We start from the raw sequence: 19,974 nt of genomic DNA, 5'->3' as shown, positions 1-19,974 counted from the left end.
TATTCTTTTGTAAAATGATTTGCCAAATGTTGAGCAGCTTTTGAGCGGATTTGCGTATGTTAACGCAATTTGCTCATAACCAGCTGATGGCGCAATAACAGGGTGGCTTCCATGTTAAATGTGCTTTTACTTTTGGAGCAATGGTGTGGACAGCTAACTTATGGTATTAAAATATTAAAATATATATTAAAAAAATTAATTTTAAAATTATTTTATGCTGTTAAATAACTTTTTTTTAAATAACTGTTTGATTCTCAACAGAACATATGATTCATTTAGCGTCATTTACAGTGGAAATCGATACATCGAAGCAAAACATTTTAAAGCAAAAATACTACAATGAAAAATAATCGATAGACTAGCTGAGCCGATAAGTCCATCTACAATTCAGTTGAAAAATATTCATTGTACAGAGCGGACGCGAGATTCATATTTGACTTGTAGCCGGCATTTTACGCGCGTTCCGTAGTATTTACATCGTAAGCGACGCGCGCAACAGAGACGTAAACACGTAAACACAACGGTAATGCGTTACATGCGATCACTGAGCCTGTAGCCTGCAATTCAATAAAAATAGACACGCTCGTCCATGCGTAATTTAATACACACACACACACTAGCAGATTGTGTGCGTGTGCTTGCTGTTGTTCTTATTCCGATGTTTTTTTGTTTTCGTTTTGTCTTAGTGCAATTTTCCCCAAGTGTACTTGGGAGCGTGTTTGTGTGTGCTTTTTTGTGATTGTGTGTGAGCACTGCCAATGTAGAATTGTTTCAATTTGAATGGCGGGCGGCGATCTCTGAAGGTGAACCAGCTGCTCGCTTAACATGTTTTTGGACAATTTAATTATAATTCAAGTGCAAACCTTTTTGTTGTTATTTTTTCTATGCGCAATGACGTCATTGGCGATCAGCAGCAGCACAACACACACACAGTTATATCATTGCTAATAACGATGAATCATCTCGATCGGTTTGCTTTACTATTGTAACTACTGTAGCCACAAACATGTTTGATCAAGTTCAATGCTAGCAGCCATGACGTCAGATTATCAACTTTGCTCATGAGCTCATGCAATATATATATATATATGTATATACAAAGATGTATCTATGTATATGGAAAAAATACTAAGTTTACAAGCATTGTTTCCGACATATTAACAAACAACAGCAGCAACAACAATCGATTGTGCTTATCAGCTGATAATGGGAAATTGTTCAAGGCACACAAGGATAAGATAAGATTCAAATATGTAGATACTCACCACACGCACACACACACACATATAAGTGCAGTACGAAAATGTGCACAATGTGATAAAAGTTGTAGTTGGCAATACTTTGGCTGTTGTTTTTTGCTTATTTTTTGTGTCGCTTTTGTTTTTTTGGTGGCCTTTCTATTTTTTCTCTTGTTTTAAGCAATATTTACAAGCTGTCAGTTTTGTATAATTGTAGAGCAGAGCAGTATAAAAAAAAACAAAGCTCTTGAGTATAACCGGTTAAAATAAAAAAAAATAAACAAAAATAGCAACAATAAACAACAGGTGAGTTTCTATCGCGCTATTTTCTAATTGCTGGGGTTGACAGCAGGGGGGTTGATATGGGGAGGGGGACACTATACTTTCACTTGTAGCCGAAGTTAAATACATCAACAAATTGGACGCGATTTGTGCTGAATTTAATAGAAGAAAACAAATACCGCGTTGGAAGCGCGCGCGTTTTAAATCGCCTCGTTCCTATTTGAATTTCCAGTGCATATCAAATTGTACGCGAAGCATTCCAAACTGTTTGCACATATTTCAAGTTTATCGTTCATTGTTCGGGTTAAGTTTATCTAAAGGAAGTTCCGCTGTTCAGATTTTTGCCAAAAATAGTAATGCATAAATATATAACTATAAATACATATAATATGGAACTATACATATATATATTGAATTTGAGCAAGTTTTTCGACAATTTTTGATGGAGCGAACTAGCGAAAATGCGGCTGCATGATCTCATTTTGCAGGCAATTTAAACAAACCAAAAAAAAAAAAAATCAAAAATCGCAAAATAAACACTGCTTATTTCAAACAATTTTCGATTTCGTTTAATTGAATTCGATACGGACATGATTGAATTTTGTTAACTAGTTGTACCTATTTATAATTGTAATCAGTCCAGATAATTATCATATGTAAAACAATTAGCAATAAAAAAAAAGCCATTTAGCATTTGAATATTGATAGTAAAATGCATTGCAGATCAAGTAGCTATACTGGGTACAAATAAATACAAAATCTAACCTGAATAGGAAAAACCATAATGTAGCAAAACTGATTGATCTGAACGTAATGCAAGAGGTGAAAACAAGGTTAATAGCAAAGTGATTGCAAATGTGAAATGAGAAATACAACTCGAATTCAATTCAAAAGCAGTCGAATATTTGTATTAAAAGTATTTCATTTGAATAAACGCGTTTTAAAACACTATATGCAAAAGAATTGTCTTTGCTTTGCTATGGAATTGAGGTGGTTAAAAAAAAGTCCTACATTTCAATAATTCTCAAAAAAATAGATATATATATATTTATATATATATATATATATATATAGTCCAATTAAGTATCGATTTATTTTCTGAGTGGAATATAGTCCAGTTTAATACACAATCAACTTTTATTTACTTTCAACCCATCATCCATGATTTTTGCTTCTTTTTGCGACACCTGAACGACAATTTTATATTTTTTTCTTTTGGGTTGTGTGCGGTTCATTCAACCGGGCACTGTTCGGCCAATTTCGAGCGCAGTGATTTTAAAAATAATTTGAACTGTGCATTTGGTTTTTTATATTTCTTTGCTTTTTTTTCGTTTTGTAATTTTACATGTGGAATGAGGCGCGTATGCGGAATGTGTGTGTGCCACAATTGCTGTAAATTGATATGGAATAAACTATATGCAAAGGCGGCGGCATTGTCTGTGTGTGTGTGAGTGTGAGTGTATGTGTATGTGTGAGTGTAACCTCATTTGCAAGGCGACAATCAAATGCAATTTGAGATTAGCAGCACATCCAGCCATGTGTGTAGGTCGACGTCTGGAGACTGCAAGATAGGGTGACTCTGCAGCTGTGTCGTCATTCATTGGAAAGTTGTTTGAAATCAAAATCCAAAATCAACTTGCAATGCATCCCAGATGAGCACTCAAACAATTTTTGTGGAAACAGTTGATTCCAAGTGGCAACCTGTATAGATATCTCTTCATGCAACATGTTCTACACCCCAATTGCCAATAATTTATTATACATATGTTATGGATTCGATGCGATGCCTTGACCAATTATGACCACAATTAACAACCTGCCCCTCCCAACCCTCCACGCAACCGCACTATAAAATGGGTCACACTAGCAAGAGGTGCATGATGAAGAAACCCACCACAAACACCCATTTTGAGCAAAGGGAAAAAAAACCCCTTACTGGTGCTGGAGGAATGGGGTTGGCCCAGTTTGTTGTGGTCCTAAAACTGTCGGATCGACCATTTGCCAAGTCGTCTAACGTCTGATTTATGGGCCAGAGCCCCAGAAAATACAATACAAAAAAAAAAACAAAACGCATCGCATCGCATGCAAGGCGCCCATCAACAAAGTGCAAACCAACTAGCCAATATTGGTCGGCTTATTTCAACCAATTTTGTTGTATGGGAAGAAAAGAAAGAAACCCGACTCAAAAGGGTATATTGATTGTATGCCTGTCTCCGTCTTCAAGTGCGGCTAATAAATCTAACAAATATACCAAATATGCCTTACAATCATAGATTAGATTGCGTTCGGCTTTACGCTGTAATTTTTCCTTGGTCTAAGTATTCTGATAATAGGTTTTCTAATGAAATATATCACCTTTTTTGCGATACTCGTTTGTCCGATTTACGTTTGCAAAAAAAAACGCGAAAATAGTTCATTTATAATCCAGTGGCTTAAAAATCATCTTGTAGTTTGTTTTAGCAAACCCAAACTCCAAAAAATTATCAAGAAATCGTTCTAATAACAATCTGCATTTGCTGAAGGATTTTACACCCATCTCCTCCGATTCATGAAAAATAAAATCCTAACAAAGGGTTTCTAAAACCACTTGCAAAAAGTTGTCTTCACTATGGGAAAGTAAAAAATAGCAAATGTATTAAAAAAATCAATTGAAAATTCGAAGAGTTTTGATAAATTATACTTAAATATATTTTATTTATTTCATTTCAGTCACTGCCCAAAGTTTCATGATCAAGATCGTTTTCAATATCTCAACATAATTTTCTTGAACCATTTACTCAGTTATTCTTCAGTTGTGCACAGGGTATTTCCCTGTCGACTATTGCTCACGGCTTCCATTTAATATGTGGTTCGCGTGCACATTCCGTTAATGCAATCATGCAAGGGGTCTGGGTCTGGGCAGAGGTGGTGTTTTTCAGCATATTAAATGGGGGGCGACTTCTTGCAATTGGCTTTTTACTGAGACCCACGCAAAGTGTGTCACATTTCTATGGGCCTTGGTGGGGTAGGAGTGAGAGTGGGAGAGGGAGAAACAGTTAATGCAGCTTACGCACTTTAATTTATCCGCTGGCCATCTGTGAAGCTGACGCACTGACTCATTTGCCAGCTATTCATTTGGTGACGAAATCTTTACCCCAATACTTAAATCGAACGTACAAAAACAACAACAAAAAGACGCCTAAGATTTCAGCATCGCAGTCTGTGCTATTGTCCAGGGCATGGCGCCAACAACTATATCAACATAATGATCATCATGATCGGCATCGCATCCGATCTGTCGCCCACTCGAAGTTTGTTCAGCTCTGTGCTCAAAATTTATTAATACAAAACGAAAACTGAAGAATTGAGTTCCATGTGCGCTGCTTTTTTAACTCAATCGACTCGATTTGGCGTGGCAAAAACTATGCGCACACACAACAAATTATCTGACGAAAGATATGTCTATATATATATATATATATATATATATATGTAGGTTATCATTCATATGCGGCAGCCTAAGACAAACACTTTTATTTGGCACATTGCTCAATTTACGCAAGACTATCATTTGGGAGGTACTCTAGAATCTAGACAGACCGTCGCTGTCGAGACAGCTTTCAAATTTTCATTTTGAATATTGTAAACAAACCAGCAGACGAGGCGAGAAGTGTGGGGGGATAGATTGTCGACCAGAGAGTAGGGCCAGAACCGTTTTGTGGCATAGGGAAACACACTAAACGACAACGGCAACAACTGTGAAACGAGGTAAGAGATCTGTGGCAATCGAGCTGATCTGGGGTCAGAGGCATCACATCTATGAGAGGCTAGATGTCTCTTAGACATTGTGTCATCTTAGCTATTAGAAGCTGTATCCTAGGGAAACATATCTTAAGCTCGGCAGAATGAACCCGATAAAAATTCTCGAATTCATTGAAGAAAAATTGAGAAGGAAAATAATTCATTTCTTTTATTTCTGATTATTCATTACTTATTTGTATACCCTTGAGGATATAATAATTTTGTCGTGATGTTTGTGGCGCATTGAGGAAGACATCTCCAACCGCATAAGGTATATATATTCTTGATCAGACACACAAGCCAATTATATACTGACTGATTTCTCAGTTTTGAAGCTATCTTAATAATACTGACTTGATCTACTTCAGGCATATGCCAGAGCAGTCCGAATCTGATCAACACATTATAGGTTTCTTAGGAACTATCGATCAAGCGATAAATTCTTGTATGTAAAACTTTTCTTTGATTTGGCAAGTTCTCCCCTAACAAAACTCAACAGAAATGCATCTTATTGCGCTTTCAACATTTGGACAAAAAACTATCAGCATTCGGCTTTGATACAGTTTTCAAAGAAACAATGCCTGTTTTATAAATGTATAGTTTAAATCAGTCTTTCTTGTTTTATGTGTAAAATATGCTTATATTTTGTAATCTTTTTATCCTGATGTTTATTAAATATCATTGCGATAAGAACTCCTCCGTTGTGATGATTAGTTCGCAGTTAAGTGAATGTTGCCAATTAATTTGGCTTTTGCATATAACTTTTTGATCTTTCACCGATTGATGATGAAAATAGAGAATTTTAAAACCAACAGAAACAATGCTAAATATTTACAATACAGGCTTCTATTATTCCCCGTTAATAAATGACACCAATTTATTCCTATAGTATGTATTATTTATTAGACTCTCAGTAGCTATCTTTGTTTTTGCCAAATTGCCCGTGAACTTTGAGTACGGCATCATGAAATCACGGGACAGGACGGGAACCAAGACCCGTTGAATTTGCACATTTGTATATATATACATATATTGGATCACTCGGTTGGGGCATTTATTCAGTCAGTTTGGGTTAATTGAATCATTGTGCAAATGAAATAGTTCGCCACCTCAAAATCGGGTTCCCAATTCCACAAGTCTGTTGTCTGTTGTCTGTTTAGTCATCGGTCCATCAATAGACTCCGATTACAGTAGCCAGTAGCTGACCACATCGCCATCGCCATTGCCTTTAAAATTTAAAAAAAAAAACAGAGGAAAAGTATTCCGCAATAAATGCAAAAGGCCCCATGGAACCGGACGATGACGACACCGATCCAATTTGAGTGAGACTCAGTTCAGTTCTTACTCATATTTGTGTATATTATCTTCAAACTCGTTCACATGAGTGTTTTGTGCTGTTTCAATTTATGATTGCTGTTTTCGCATATTTCTGTTTATCAGCAAACCAGTTGAGAGTATAATAATAATAATATAGAGATCTGACCTCGAATTACAAAATGTTGAGGCTTAGTTCAACTTAAAAATTCTTCCAATTAAATATGATATGAAAATGTTCTTTCTACGTATTTTAAAGGAACCGGATGTCCGCTTCAGATTGTGTAAATGCATATATCCAAATTCTTTGCCTGCTTTTTGGTCATCTTGAAATATGACACCGAATATTCGTTAGCTCTTGAGGTAATAGAACAATAGCAAAACAAGTTGTTAAAGTTGTACTTCTGTCAAGAGTAAACCCAACTAATTGCCCCGTAATTTCAGTTAATTTGTTCAGTGTAATTAGCAGAAGCGAGGCGAACGTGACACGGACTCAAATGTATAGCCGAGTTTTTGCCATGAATAATGTGCAACCTATTTACGAATGCTTACATTTATTTTGGCATATACACTTGAAGAAAAACGCTGATCTGTTCTTGAAATTAGGCTATCAAGTATAATGTATTCTTCATCCAGATATTATCAATAGGTGAGTGCAACAGTCGACAGATCGACGATAAGGATGTGGGGCAGTCGAGAGATCGATAAAGCAGAGAAACACTCTATAAATCGATAAAGGATCGATAATGTGTCGGTGTGCGATAAAATAGAAGATGCGTAGATAGAGCGAGTCGTTGTAAGTCAAATAGTAGAGTAAAGTAATAAAAAAGTACATTGATAATGCGTAGATATGATTTGATTTCGATTAAGAACAAGAGGCAAATAAACGAAATATTTAAGTTATATCGAAATCTGACGAACTAAACGTTCTAGCATTTCGAAAACTTGCGCTTATACGTAACTTTTTTTTCAGTGTATGTACATTGTAATCGTAGATTTTACTTGGTCAACAAATGAGTCACGTACGAGGGGGCGGCAAAGGGTAAACCAAGCGGGGCGGTACGCTCGATTGAACGTTTTATGGATAATTAACAGTCAATGTTTTTGTTGTTGTTGTTGATGTTGTTATTATGGCTGCTATGCAAACAAAAGCAGACGATAAGAGGCAGCAGCGCCCCTTGTTGCACAGGAAGGCACAGTGAGATCAGTGGGGCAGAGCCTACACTCATAGAAATACTCAATCATTTGGCGATAATGGTTACTCATCCCATTATTCAGAGAGTAGATTTCTAAAATTGATGGGTGTGGCTTTCTAAGAACTAATCTCCATGATGGTTTTTCCAAAAATACTAGAAAAAATATGTCTAATTTCCAGTACATTGAAGAATTCTTATAATAGCTTGCTTGTTACTTTTATTATTATTAAACATTGGCATTTCGAAACATTTTAAATATTTTGTAAAATTCATGAAGTTAAGCTGAATGACTTCCCACTGAGAGCTAAACACGAAAAGTAAATTTTGTTACTTGTTATTTAATTTAAGAAAGAATTTTTTCTACAAATTAGGGTTTGCAGTTCTACTTTTTGAAAATGATGTTCTTGATAATGGAAAATATTTCTGAAAAAGAGAGAAAAAAAATCCCCATTGCCGATTTAGGGCAAACCCTTCAAAATTTTAGAAATATTTAAGGCGATTTTTTTTCTGAGTGTCTGAATAGTAGTGTGTATAGTGTGTGTGACTGTCTGCAGTGTGGGTGGTCAGCTATTTGATGGCTGCCGCAGCAGCTTCCTCCTCCTCCTCCTCCTCCTTCCTCCGCTTCCTTCCCGTCCGGCCACCGGCATTCGCAACCATCTGGCCAGCGAGCGCTGATTGAGCAAGTGTGGCAAGCGTGTTGCGGCCTCTTTTTTGCTTGCTACATCCATACATACATAAAAACGTATACTTAGACACTTATGAGGCATGTATGCATAACAAAGTTAGTTTTTATGTACATACGGATATATACATATCTGCAGCACCGACCCGGACACATTCATATTTCGTGTCATCTTCTTGTTGTTGCCAGGCTATTCTCGATTATACCATTTGTTTATTATTGGTTGTTTTTTTTTGCTTAATTCATTGTACTCTCCGCAATAGAAACTGTTCGCCGAATACTTTAAGTACATTTTATTGTTTATCAACAATTTTCGGCTGGCTTTTGAACTTGCTCGCTCGCTAATGTTGTTTTCTTAAGCTGTTTTTGAAACACTTTAATGTATTTACATACATTCTATGTACATATTTATAGATCTAACTGCATACATACATAAATTTGCATAGTAAAATAGCGGATCATTTGCAAATTCATTGCCGATAAGAACAATTTGCACAAACGCCAAACAAAAAAAGTGCGAACTATATTCAACTTTAATTTCTACAAAATTATGGAGAGAAAAAACTTGAATAATTTAATTTAGTGACTCACTATGCAATACCCTTTTGGTTAATGCTTATCATGACCCATATCCGTATATATTTTATATAAACCGATTGAAACTCAGAACCAAAACTCGAACCGAAATTCAACAAGAAATCGAAGCAAAACCGTTACACGAACTTAACTTAAGCCCAGAACCGGAACTGAAATTGATTTTCGATCCGGTTTGATTTCCTGGCATAAACTCTTCTTAATTATTATTATTAGGAATGGATTTTGAAGTGATTTCGGTTATTACTTACTATTGTAATTGTATGAATTATTTATTATTATATTTTAAACAGAAAAGTCAATTTGAATCTCTTCCCTTCCCGCATCGATTCGAATTCGTATTCATGCCAACCAGAATTCAGTTGAAATTCGTTTTCATCCAACAGTCGAGCTTTCCAACCAACATGCAAAACAGTTGTCTTCTATTGTGGCCTTTCCTCCCGGCCAGATCAGCGCCCACATGTGAAACAGGAAACCGCAACTAATGGGCCTCGAGATATGTTTGCGGTCGTGTAGTGTTTTGTGTGAGTGCATCTTGCGGTTGCAGACTGTGACTCTGACTCTGACTGTGACTGAGTGTTACTATTACTGTTACTGCGACTGCGACTGCGATTGCGATTGCGACTTTGGCCTCCATTCGCCCACTTTTTGTTTAGCCAGCGGCGAAATGTTGCAAACAGTTGAGTGACAGAGTGGCAACTTGCCTCGCTCACCTCATGGGGGCTATATCAATGGGCTCCTCGACGTAGTAGTGTGGGCTAGGATTGCATTTGCGATATATAAACAAGACAAGAGGCATAATGTCGATATGCTTGCACTGGATACAACTTAAGCTTATTTAATGCCACGTAAATAATATTTAAAAATTATAATTAACTAATTCTATATAGTTTGTGTGTTTGCCTCTTTAATACTTGTCCAAAAAACAATCAAGTTATTTTTATTTATATTTTTTTTTTATATAGCATTTATATATTTAACATTAATCAACCTATTCAAAGGCTATAAAACATTGATTCGAGTTATTGTAAAAAAAAAAGCCTTTCTAGTTTTTCACAAAAATGCAGTCTATAAATTCACCAGCTTAAAGTTCTATATATATATATATATACATATAGTTTATAGTGTGTAAAAGGCATTTCATAGCAGGCAGCTAGATCGCTTAGAGTTGCCAGACAGGAAAAATTAAGTCCACTAGCAGTCGTTCAGCATCGAGCATAGAGCATAGTTCAGCTACAATACATAATCGGTCTCTATACACATTTTTACAGGGTATAACGAACGGAAATGTAGCCACATCACCGCCTCCCCTTGTGCATCTCTGTCTTGCCGTTTCCCCTAAATATGAAATGTGTTTTGGGTCGCCAGTTAAACAACACGTTACTCTCGCTCTCTCTTTCTCCCTTCTCTCTCGCTCTTCCTATCGCTCTGGCAATGCGTTCACCCATAACTCCTTCTATGTTGTTGGTAGGGCAAATATGTTGCCATCTCCCCATTACACTCGGCATCCCCCCTCCCACCGGCAACGTAACGCGTTACGCTTCGCCAAGCATTTGGCATTGGAATTTCAATTTGATTTTGAAAGACGTCGACAACGCCCCGTCGGATCGGCCCACTATATATACATATATATGCATTTCTTGTGGAATTTTACGCTTTACCGTAACAACTTTCTTTCCTCTCTGCTGCTTCTTCTTCGTCTTCTTACAGTTTACAAAAGTCGCAGCGGAAGTGAGGAAATGCATTGGGCATGGGGTGGTTTGACTTGCTGGCTGGTTGCTTGGCTTGGCTTGGCTGGGTTAAAGGCTTGGCCCAGCTTTGGGATTGGACTTTGCATTTGCATTTGCAATTGGGTTTGGGTTTGGGTTTGGGTTTGGGCTTGGGTTTGGAATGCCCATTTTGGTATGTGCTCGTCAAACTGTGCGCACAGTTCTTTCAATTGAAAGTGCAGACGGCACATAATTTCCGGCCATGAAATTCGAGTGCACCCTTTTTTATTATTATCATTATTATTCGTTGTTGTTCTTGCTGTTGCCCTTAAGCAGCTGCGCCAAGGGAGATGCCCTTTAATCTAATTAAGAGGGCTGGGTCTGTGACGATGTCGACGATGAATATTATACTCGAAGCGCTTAGTTGGCTTATTGCCGTGGGGACCTGGTCTCCTCTACAATTGTCTTCACATACGAAATGGATTAAATAACTAAAACACTATGGGGAATTGTTATACATATGTATATATTTATGTATATGGATATCCCTAAGGAAATGGATGACACTTTCTTTCTTCTCCCTATATTTTGAAATAATCGACAATAATCGCTGGGCTTATATTGGATGAGTAGATTATTATATTTAATATGTATTTGATGTTGAAAGCAAATGGCAGCTAGTAAAAGTTTCTTGAAGCAGATACTTTGATTTTTTATAACTATTCTGATTTATCTAATGCAGAAGTCAATTTTCTTTACTGGTGCATCTGTGCTTGGCCTAACTTAACTTGACTAATTCATACTAACTAAAGTACATTTTTGGGCTGATTGGTTTTTTCTGGGTTATCCCGAAAGCCTGTAACAAATGTTGGATCAAATTTGCAATTAAATATGCCCAGAAATATAAGAAATGTTTATTTGTTTTCTTTTTATTTTAATTTAACAATTCAATTTCATTTATTCTTTTTATTTTTAACTCTGTTTGGACTTATGTTACATTGACATTGACATTAAATAAATATATAAATGAATTGAACAGAAACTAATAATAATAATTATTATTTTAAATGAAATGAACCATTAAAATTTGAAATAAATAATAAAGATTAAGTAATAATATGTAAAAATAAATTATATTATATATGCTGTATGATTGAAAGGTGCTTAATCTTAAATTGACGGCAATTTATTTCTTGTTCCTACTTTCTGTTTATTGAGCCTCGGCTCTTACTGTTTGGTTGTTGGTTTTTGGTTCATTCGCCTGGTTTAGTTGACTTCTTCCTTCTGTGCGCAGTGCCCCATTCAGGAGCCCATTGGGAACTGTTTGCTTCTGTGTTTACCTCATGCAAATTTCGTTGGCACGAACCCAAAGCGGATGCCAAACAGTCAAGGAAAAGGTGGGGGCAGTGGGTGGACAGGCAGCAACCCCATTTGTGGGCAGTTTTCTGCTCTAATGCCTAAACGGGTTCAAAAAACTTTTGGTGACATTTGGCCGGAAGACCGGGTTGGAGGGATGGCTTTGACTCTAATTGCTGGCTCTACGGGATGTTTAGGGGTGGGTGCTTTAGCTGGGTGCGGGGGGTGGAGTGTTGTGGTGTTATTTCTTGTGCCTAGCTATGCACTTGGCGAAACGAAATTCTTATTGATTTTCTTGGTTTCGCTCTATTTTTTTTGGGCCAGAAGCAAGTCAGTGGGTCGCTGTCGTTTGCCAGGTGGTTGGTGTTGGTGGTTGCACGTTGCAAGGGGCCGGGTAATGGCGCGGAGGGAGGTGGAGCAGAAAATTTATGACACCAATTATTTATGAATTCGAAATTTGTTTGGCGCGTTGCCAAGACCAGAGAGTAACAGACACCCAAACAGACAGACAGACAGACAAACAAATAAACCGTGCCAATTGGATATGGATATGGAAATTTCAATGCACTCAACAAAATAAAGTGGTGCATTCTGTACACTTTGTACGAAATTCTGATTTTAAAAACAAAATTAAGTCAGCTTGAATTGAAAAATGCCGTTTTTAAAATTGAAAACTGAACAGTCTTACACTACTTTTTTTTAGCACAAAAACGTTTGAGAGTGTTTCATAATTATTTTTGGTTTACTAATTTTTTAAATTTAAATAAAAATAATTTTCGTTTAAGTCAGCGCTTTTCGCTGAGTGTGCGAATTGGAAGCACGAACTGCAAGTCAAGTCCAAAAATATATTCTTACTGACTCGTGCCTTCATTTCAGGCCATACGACACGCTGGGCTCAAGGCCGCCCCGAAAAAAAGAAAACAAAGACAAAAACAAAAACAAGAACCAAAAAAAAAGGAAAAGAAAAACCTCAATACGAAGAAAATAACAAACAGATATCGCTAGGCGAAATCGGTTAATATGTCAGGGCGCAGAAGTCAGACACAGATGGCGCCACCGCCGCCGCCGCCCAAGCCCAATAAGAGCCAAGCAAACGGCAACGGTGCCCTGCCGAATGGCACCGCCAGCAACAACAACAACAGTTACAACAGCAACAATAAAAGTGTCGCAGTCACAGCGGAGGGCCAAAATGCGAGCAACTTGGCTCAGAACAGCAACGCTGCCCGGAGGAGTCAGACGCCGCCGCGCACAGAGCAGGTCGTGATGACGCCACGTGGCAAGACTGCCAACAGCACCGTTATACTCATCGAACGGAAGCTCATCGATGAGATCAACGATCGTGTGCATGTCGCTGGCGGCGATCACACCGGCATCATCATCAACAAGGACACCGTCGCCGGCCAAAAGAGCGCCAGCAAAGCGGCCGCCCTTTCCCTGGAGTTTCGCGTCTTCCTCGTCAGTGCGAACACGGGCAAACATTCGCAGGAGTCGCGCACTCTGCGCTTCTGGTTCCGCGACTGGCTCACCAACGATGAGAAGCAGGCCCACATAGCCCAGGACTTTTTCAAGGAGCTCGTCAGTCCCCAGGACTTTCCCAGAGGTACCCACAAATACAAATATATATATATATATATATATATCTGATCAGTCCTCTATCTCAAATACTAACAAGTACTTTGAAATTGCAGAGAATCGTAGCAAACTTTATGCTTCTAATTGTATATCGAATTAAAATATATCTATGAGTACTTTTTATCAACAAAATTAAACGAAGCAACAGTCAACTTGGTTCAAGCTGACCAAAAAAGAGAACAAAAAAAAAAATATATATATATGAAGACAAATGAAAATTAATTACGAATACAATTTAAATGAGATCATAAAGCTAAAGCTTAAGCTACAGAGTGTAGCAATTGGTTGTGATCTATATATGTATATAATATATATATATATATATGCATGCAGAACGTGCTCTCATTTATGCTTGTCCGTTGCAGATTATGTTGGGTTTATCAAGAAGATAATGAAGCTGTTGCAGCATGGCTATGCCGAGATACAGTCCATTGAGATCGAGCTGCGCATTTTGGAGGAGACATCAGCGCCGCCCTCCCGTCCACGTAAGTCAACACTCAGCCTCGCCTATTTCTCCCCCCTCTCTCTCTCGTTCTCTTTCTTTCTTTCTCTTTCTCTCTATCTCTATCTCTTTGGTTTCATCTCTATCTTTCTATCTATATATATATATATATATATATCTCCCTCTCTGTATCTTATTTGCTCTCTTGATCTGTTTATCTGATATTTGGTGTATATATATATATATATATATGTATATACACTTATGATATTTGGGTTTCGGCGTGCTGACAGCGCGAGATGGCTACATCATCTACTGCTATGGGGACTGCAATCGGAAGTTTGAGGAGGCGCTTCTGGCGCAGAAGAAAACAGGTGATGGCGACAATCTGATGAAGGCCATTTGGCTGGACATGTACACTGAGCAGCTGAGCGCCCGCCGCAAATGAATCGCTGCTCTCTGCTCTCTGCTGATCTACTGATCTCCGCTTTTAACGCCAACTAATCCTCGCCAGCCACAATCAACGCCGCAACCACCACCACCACAACCACACCCACAAACCAAACCAGGCGGTCAGCTCTCAAAAAAAAGAAGAAATGTTTTTTGTAATACTTTCGCCTTTTGACGAGCGTTCTTTGTGGTTTTGTCTCTGTTTAATTGTTGCTGTTCATTGTTTTGTTTGTTCGTTCGTTCGATATAAATATATATATATATATATTTATATATATAGTTTTTTTTTTTACTAACGCACGCACTTCGTCTATGGAATTAAAACTAAAAACAAAACAAAAAAAGAACGCACTGAGTTTGAGTACAAAATATATATGAAAAGAAAACTAAAAACGAACATAAAGCGCATCTTTAATAAAAACAAATGTGTCTGTCCAGTGACCCTTCAACTGTTTGGGGAGGTGATGCAGTTACTGTCAAACTGTTTTTGTTGTGGTTCATTTTTTTTTTTGTTTTTGTCTTTGCTTGTGGCAACGGTTCATAGTGCATTGACCTTGAATGCTGCAACACAGCCAGACTTTCTGTACCCCGGAGTAGGCGCTCCTCCTCAAGTGCCCCATTTGTCTGGTAAAATGCCATTAAGTTAACGCAAGCGCCGTCTGCTGCTAACCCAGCTAACACAGCCACAGTCTAACCGCGCCCATTGTAAACGGCTAACAGCTCTAGCCTGCCCCTTATCCGCCCGCAGCCCCCTACTTACTTAAGTTAACCATTAACGCCTCTCGAAAAATATTACATCCATTAAATGCGTCAAAGTGTTTTTAAAAAAATCCCCACTCTCTCTTTCTCTTTCTCTTTGTCTTTGTCTGTGCCTGTTGCTGGTGGCAAACAGTTTCCTTAGACGAATCCCAATTTGAATCTCTGCCGTTGACACAGGAGAAGGTCCTTGAACTGATTGAGCAGGCCTATCCCAATCCCGTTTCGCCCGAAGATTTAGCCAAGTAAGTTTTTTGTGTGTTTGTTTATTTGTTGTTGATTTTTTTTGTTGTGAATATTAGCATTAATAACGCCCTCTTTCTCTCTATATATATCGCCCACTCGAATAGGGACTATGGGTGGAGCGAGCAGGATGTGCTGTTGGTCATACAATCGCTGCAGGAGCGTAACCTGATCAAGTTGATGGAGTACAATGCTTACACGCGCATCCATCACGAGGACAAGGAAATCAAGGTGGTCAAACAGATGCCGACGATAGCCTCGAATAAGCAGCCAACGATAGCGATTATAACGGCACAGTATTGCGAGAAATTGGCCGTGGATGCAATGTTGGAGAACAAGGAGACTTTTGTCCGTTACACAACAGTCGGTAGGTGGTGCCACATAAGTGCCCCAATGCATAGATCCCGATTCCGGCACGCAGTGCGTTAGATCTGTGAGCGTATTTATCTAATGCCTCACTCTAAATTCTCTCTTCTCTCTCTCTCTCTCTCTCTCTCTTTCTCATTTATCTCGTTCTCTTGTACGCTAACTGTTACGGTTTGAAAAAAACAAAAAAAAAAAAACGAATGTTGAATGATTTGTTTGCTTGCCAACCTTTGCCCTGCCCTGTAATGCCCGCCCACGAAAACTGAAAATTTATTAATAATTGAATGAATTAATTTTCGAACGCAAAATCAATACATAACAGATTCCGATCCCAATCTAACGAACTCACTCAGAAAATCCAAAAAGAAACGCAGATTTGGTAAGCACCCAGTCAGTCGCCGACAATTTACATACACACATTGCCATTTCAATTGCAACTACCATGTTCCATGTAATCTAATTTGTGTCTCTGATGGGGTCAAGTTCATATCAATTTGCGCAAATCTAGTTCTCGCCAATCTAACAGATCACACATACCATATATGTAACTGTATACTATCAATTAATGTGTTCAAAACAGTGGAAATTTTAAAAACGCTGTTAAATTGATTGACGTTATTTCCAAATGCTTTGAGTATAAGATTTACTATATTTTATATATACTTATTTGAATAATCGCTTGTATAATAATACTAAAATGATTACATTTAGATCAAATGCAGTTAAAGAACAAAAACTCGATCTTACATTCCGTCAATCAATCTGATTATTTTTTTTAATTTTATTGGAATACATTTCAAGATTTTTTTTATATTTTCAATTAAATTCATAAAAAAAAAACAAACTCAATTAAAATATTTAAAAAAAAAAAAGAAAGAAAATCATTCAAATTTAAGGATATATTTTCTACACAATTTATTGATTTTGCTTTATATTTGTACAGTAATTAAATCTATGGCTAAGTTGAAAAGAAAACAATATATAACAATAATTTTATTACGGATTTGGAAACCTTTAAAAAATATACAAAGAAATAATTCATTGATTTTGGAGGATACTAATTCGATACATATGTATATATATATAGACAATTACTTTAATTTGTTTGTACGTCATCATCATAATACTGGCGACAGCTTTTTAATCGAGTGCGGCAAACAGTTGCCACAAATTGTGAACTTGACCTTAAATATATGTTTTCTTGTTATTATTGTTGCGACAAAATTGCCTATTGTTTGGTTTTGTTGTCAAAGTTAAGGTGTTTTGGTTTCGTTGTTAATGTTGTTGTCTCTCATCGGTTGTAAGAATGGGCCAATGGTTTCATTTACTTTTAACACAACTTTTTTTTTACCTGTCATTGTTGATTGTTGTCGTCACGCACATGGCCCACAATAAACCCAGAAACAGCACACACAACACACACACACATCTCATACATGCAAACATATAAATGTATATGACCACAATGTTTGATGGATGAATGGATGGATGGATCCATGCTTATAATTCCAGCTGACTAATGTTATGCGATATATAATCCGCAGGCGAATCGAATGTTTATACCTTGGGCAACATTGGAGCACATCGGATAGTGAGCACCAAGCTGCCATCGGTGGGCAGCACGCGGGAGGCAATGACGGCGACAGGCAATACGACAACCAGACTGCTGGGCACATTCCAAAAGGTTGACTATGTCTTCATTGTGGGCGTGGCTGGCGGCGTTCCTCACTATACGGACTACAAGAAGCATGTGCGGCTCGGCGACGTTGTCATCTCGTATGTGGACAAGCAGCGTGCGCTTATCAACAGGTGAGTCCACCAAAGAGTATCAGTAAGCAATGCTAATCTATCGATCTATCGTTCCATCCTGTACAGCAAGGAGAAACCCTATGTCTATGTATACAAGAGCGGCGATGATGTCAAAACATATTTCCCCGTCAACGATTCGCTGCAGCAAATCGCTGAGAGTCTGCAGGCAAACATGGAGCTAAAGCGGCCATGGGAGACGTATTTGGGCGATGCACAGCAAACGCTTGCCCAGAAGACGGACAGCGACTTTGGGCGGCCGGACGCCAAAACGGATAAACTGTTTATGAGCATTGGCAACAACGAGGTCATCGAGGTGGCCCATCCGATTGCCGCTGATGAGATTAATGGCGTGACGCGACCCCGTCTCCATCTGGGACCGATTGGATCTGGCCGGGACCTGGTGCGCAGCGACGATCCTCGCACAAAGTTCGCCCGCAAATTTGGACTGCTTGCCACCGATGTGGAAATGAGCAGCGTACTGGACAGCATCATTGGCAACTGTCGGGAGAGCTTCATTCTTGTCAAGGGCATAGCCGACTACAAGGACGGCATGTCGACGCGCAAATGGCAGAACTATGCATCACTCTCCGCCGCCGCGGTCGTCAAGTCCGTCATCTGTGGCATGGATGCGCCGACAAATGTTTAATTCGTTTTCAACTCTCACTCAGCGCATTTAGCTATGATTTTAACTTTTCAAATAACGTCGTTTTTATTTTTTATATCTATATATATATACATTTTTTTTTTTTAGTTTTGTTCGAAAAGCCTGCAATGTATTTATATCTTTTGTTCCCTGTGCGTTATTAACCAAAAGGGGGCCCCGATTATTATCTGGTAGGCCCCTCCAAGTAGACCAAAATGTATGCGTTGTCCTAATACCTTAAACATATATTACACACACACATATGCGAAAGTAATATGTATTAAATAATTTCTTGTTATTTATTTGTTATGCTTTTGTACTACATACACATATGTACATACGTATATATATATACGTATATATTTATATATGTATATGTATAAATATATATACAAATAATTTACATTTACACGAATATGTATGACACAGGCACATGACGTATATTAGTATATACAATATATATTTATGTATATACATACATACTTACCTTATAAATAAATACGGCAATATTATTTTGCAAAATTAAACTACATGTTTGGTTTTTATACGATCGATCAAGATGTAAACTTTTAATGCCAAATTTCAAATTGACATTGAAATGCTGACGTATTCGAACTTGCAAAACACATCGCCTAATAAAAACAAAAGAATGATCAACCTAAGCTGACGATTCCTCGATTAGAAAAGTCATCTTGAATGGCTTTATTTTCAATAAATTGGTATAATTTGTGATTTAACAAAGTTGCAACTAATTCATTAAAATAAACCAATGACATAAATGATTTGTGATATGATAATTAAGATTAAAATGCATTCCTTTTACGAAATTATTTTACACACTCTGGAATTCGCTTTAAATATGCATTTGAAATGCACATTTCTTAATGAGAGTCAGTTAATTATTTTGTATGGGGTCGGAGATGCTTCCCTTATGCCCACATTTAATAAGTGCAGGGTGTATTAAATTCAAACACACATTGGCTGCTGAGTACTGAATAGAAAACAGATCAATCTATTGCCTAAAGTTTTTAGAATATCTAATTAAATTCTCGCGTATTATGTAAATAAATTGGTAGTAAATAAAAAAAGAAAAGAGCAAAATAAGAGTAAATGAATACAGTGGGATAGTGCACTTCGTATCGGCAAAATCGGCAACATTCATAAACAAATGGTGCTGCTGTAAACTGTAGCATGGTTTGTTCGCGACGATATTTCAAAAGATTCGCATCGCTTGCGGACAGTAATCGCAATTCACTCCCATTAGAAATGTGACCAATGCCTCATTGTCATCCTCATCCTGAGCATCCAAATATATTTGATATGTGCCATCGTCTAATCCGTTTTCAGTGCTATCCTCTGTAAAAGATATGGTTATGGATGGATTGAGAGAAACTCGGGAAAACCCGATGTGCTTAGAATAATACGCCTGATAAAAGATAAAGCAAGCAGCTGGGACGTAGACAATACTGGTTACAGTTTAAT

General features: G+C 37.7%; 1 protein-coding gene across 4 annotated transcripts; it reads left to right on the top strand.

Annotated features, from left to right (window-relative positions):
* The first annotated feature begins 401 nt into the window (after positions 1–401).
* LOC6564579 lies at positions 402–18,774 on the top strand. 4 transcript variants are annotated; one of them, XM_001991641.2, is made up of 9 exons: positions 402–523; positions 13,028–13,751; positions 14,149–14,268; positions 14,519–14,599; positions 15,568–15,676; positions 15,782–16,041; positions 16,363–16,419; positions 17,585–17,849; positions 17,916–18,774. In XM_001991641.2, exons 2-9 carry the CDS (start codon positions 13,172–13,174, stop codon positions 18,493–18,495), a joined length of 2,052 nt encoding a protein of 683 aa, XP_001991677.1. In that variant the 5' UTR covers positions 402–523; positions 13,028–13,171; the 3' UTR covers positions 18,496–18,774. The 4 variants fall into 4 exon arrangements, with proteins under 4 accessions (XP_001991677.1, XP_032593828.1, XP_043071891.1 ...); XM_032737937.2 differs by lacking the exon at positions 14,519–14,599 and having other exon boundaries at positions 419–523; XM_043215956.1 differs by lacking the exons at positions 402–523; positions 16,363–16,419 and having other exon boundaries at positions 13,044–13,751.
* The last annotated feature ends 1,200 nt before the right edge of the window (positions 18,775–19,974 follow it).

Source organism: Drosophila grimshawi, unplaced genomic scaffold (genome assembly GCF_018153295.1).
Source record: "Drosophila grimshawi isolate 15287-2541.00 unplaced genomic scaffold, ASM1815329v1 contig_848, whole genome shotgun sequence".
Lineage (NCBI taxonomy): Eukaryota > Metazoa > Arthropoda > Insecta > Diptera > Drosophilidae > Drosophila > Drosophila grimshawi.
The sequence above is the reverse complement of the archived record's forward strand: the minus strand, read 5'-3'. Positions and strand labels throughout refer to the sequence as shown.

What these genes read in the sequence shown, in the direction of transcription:
- LOC6564579 (XM_001991641.2), top strand. Translation starts at nt 13,172, where the DNA reads ATGTCAGGGCGCAGAAGTCAGACACAGATGGCGCCACCGCCGCCGCCG. An exon ending in TCCCCAGGACTTTCCCAGAG is followed by an intron (nt 13,752 to 14,148) that starts GTACCCACAAAT and finishes TGTCCGTTGCAG; the next exon opens with ATTATGTTGGGTTTATCAAG. An exon ending in AGCGCCGCCCTCCCGTCCAC is followed by an intron (nt 14,269 to 14,518) that starts GTAAGTCAACAC and finishes GCGTGCTGACAG; the next exon opens with CGCGAGATGGCTACATCATC.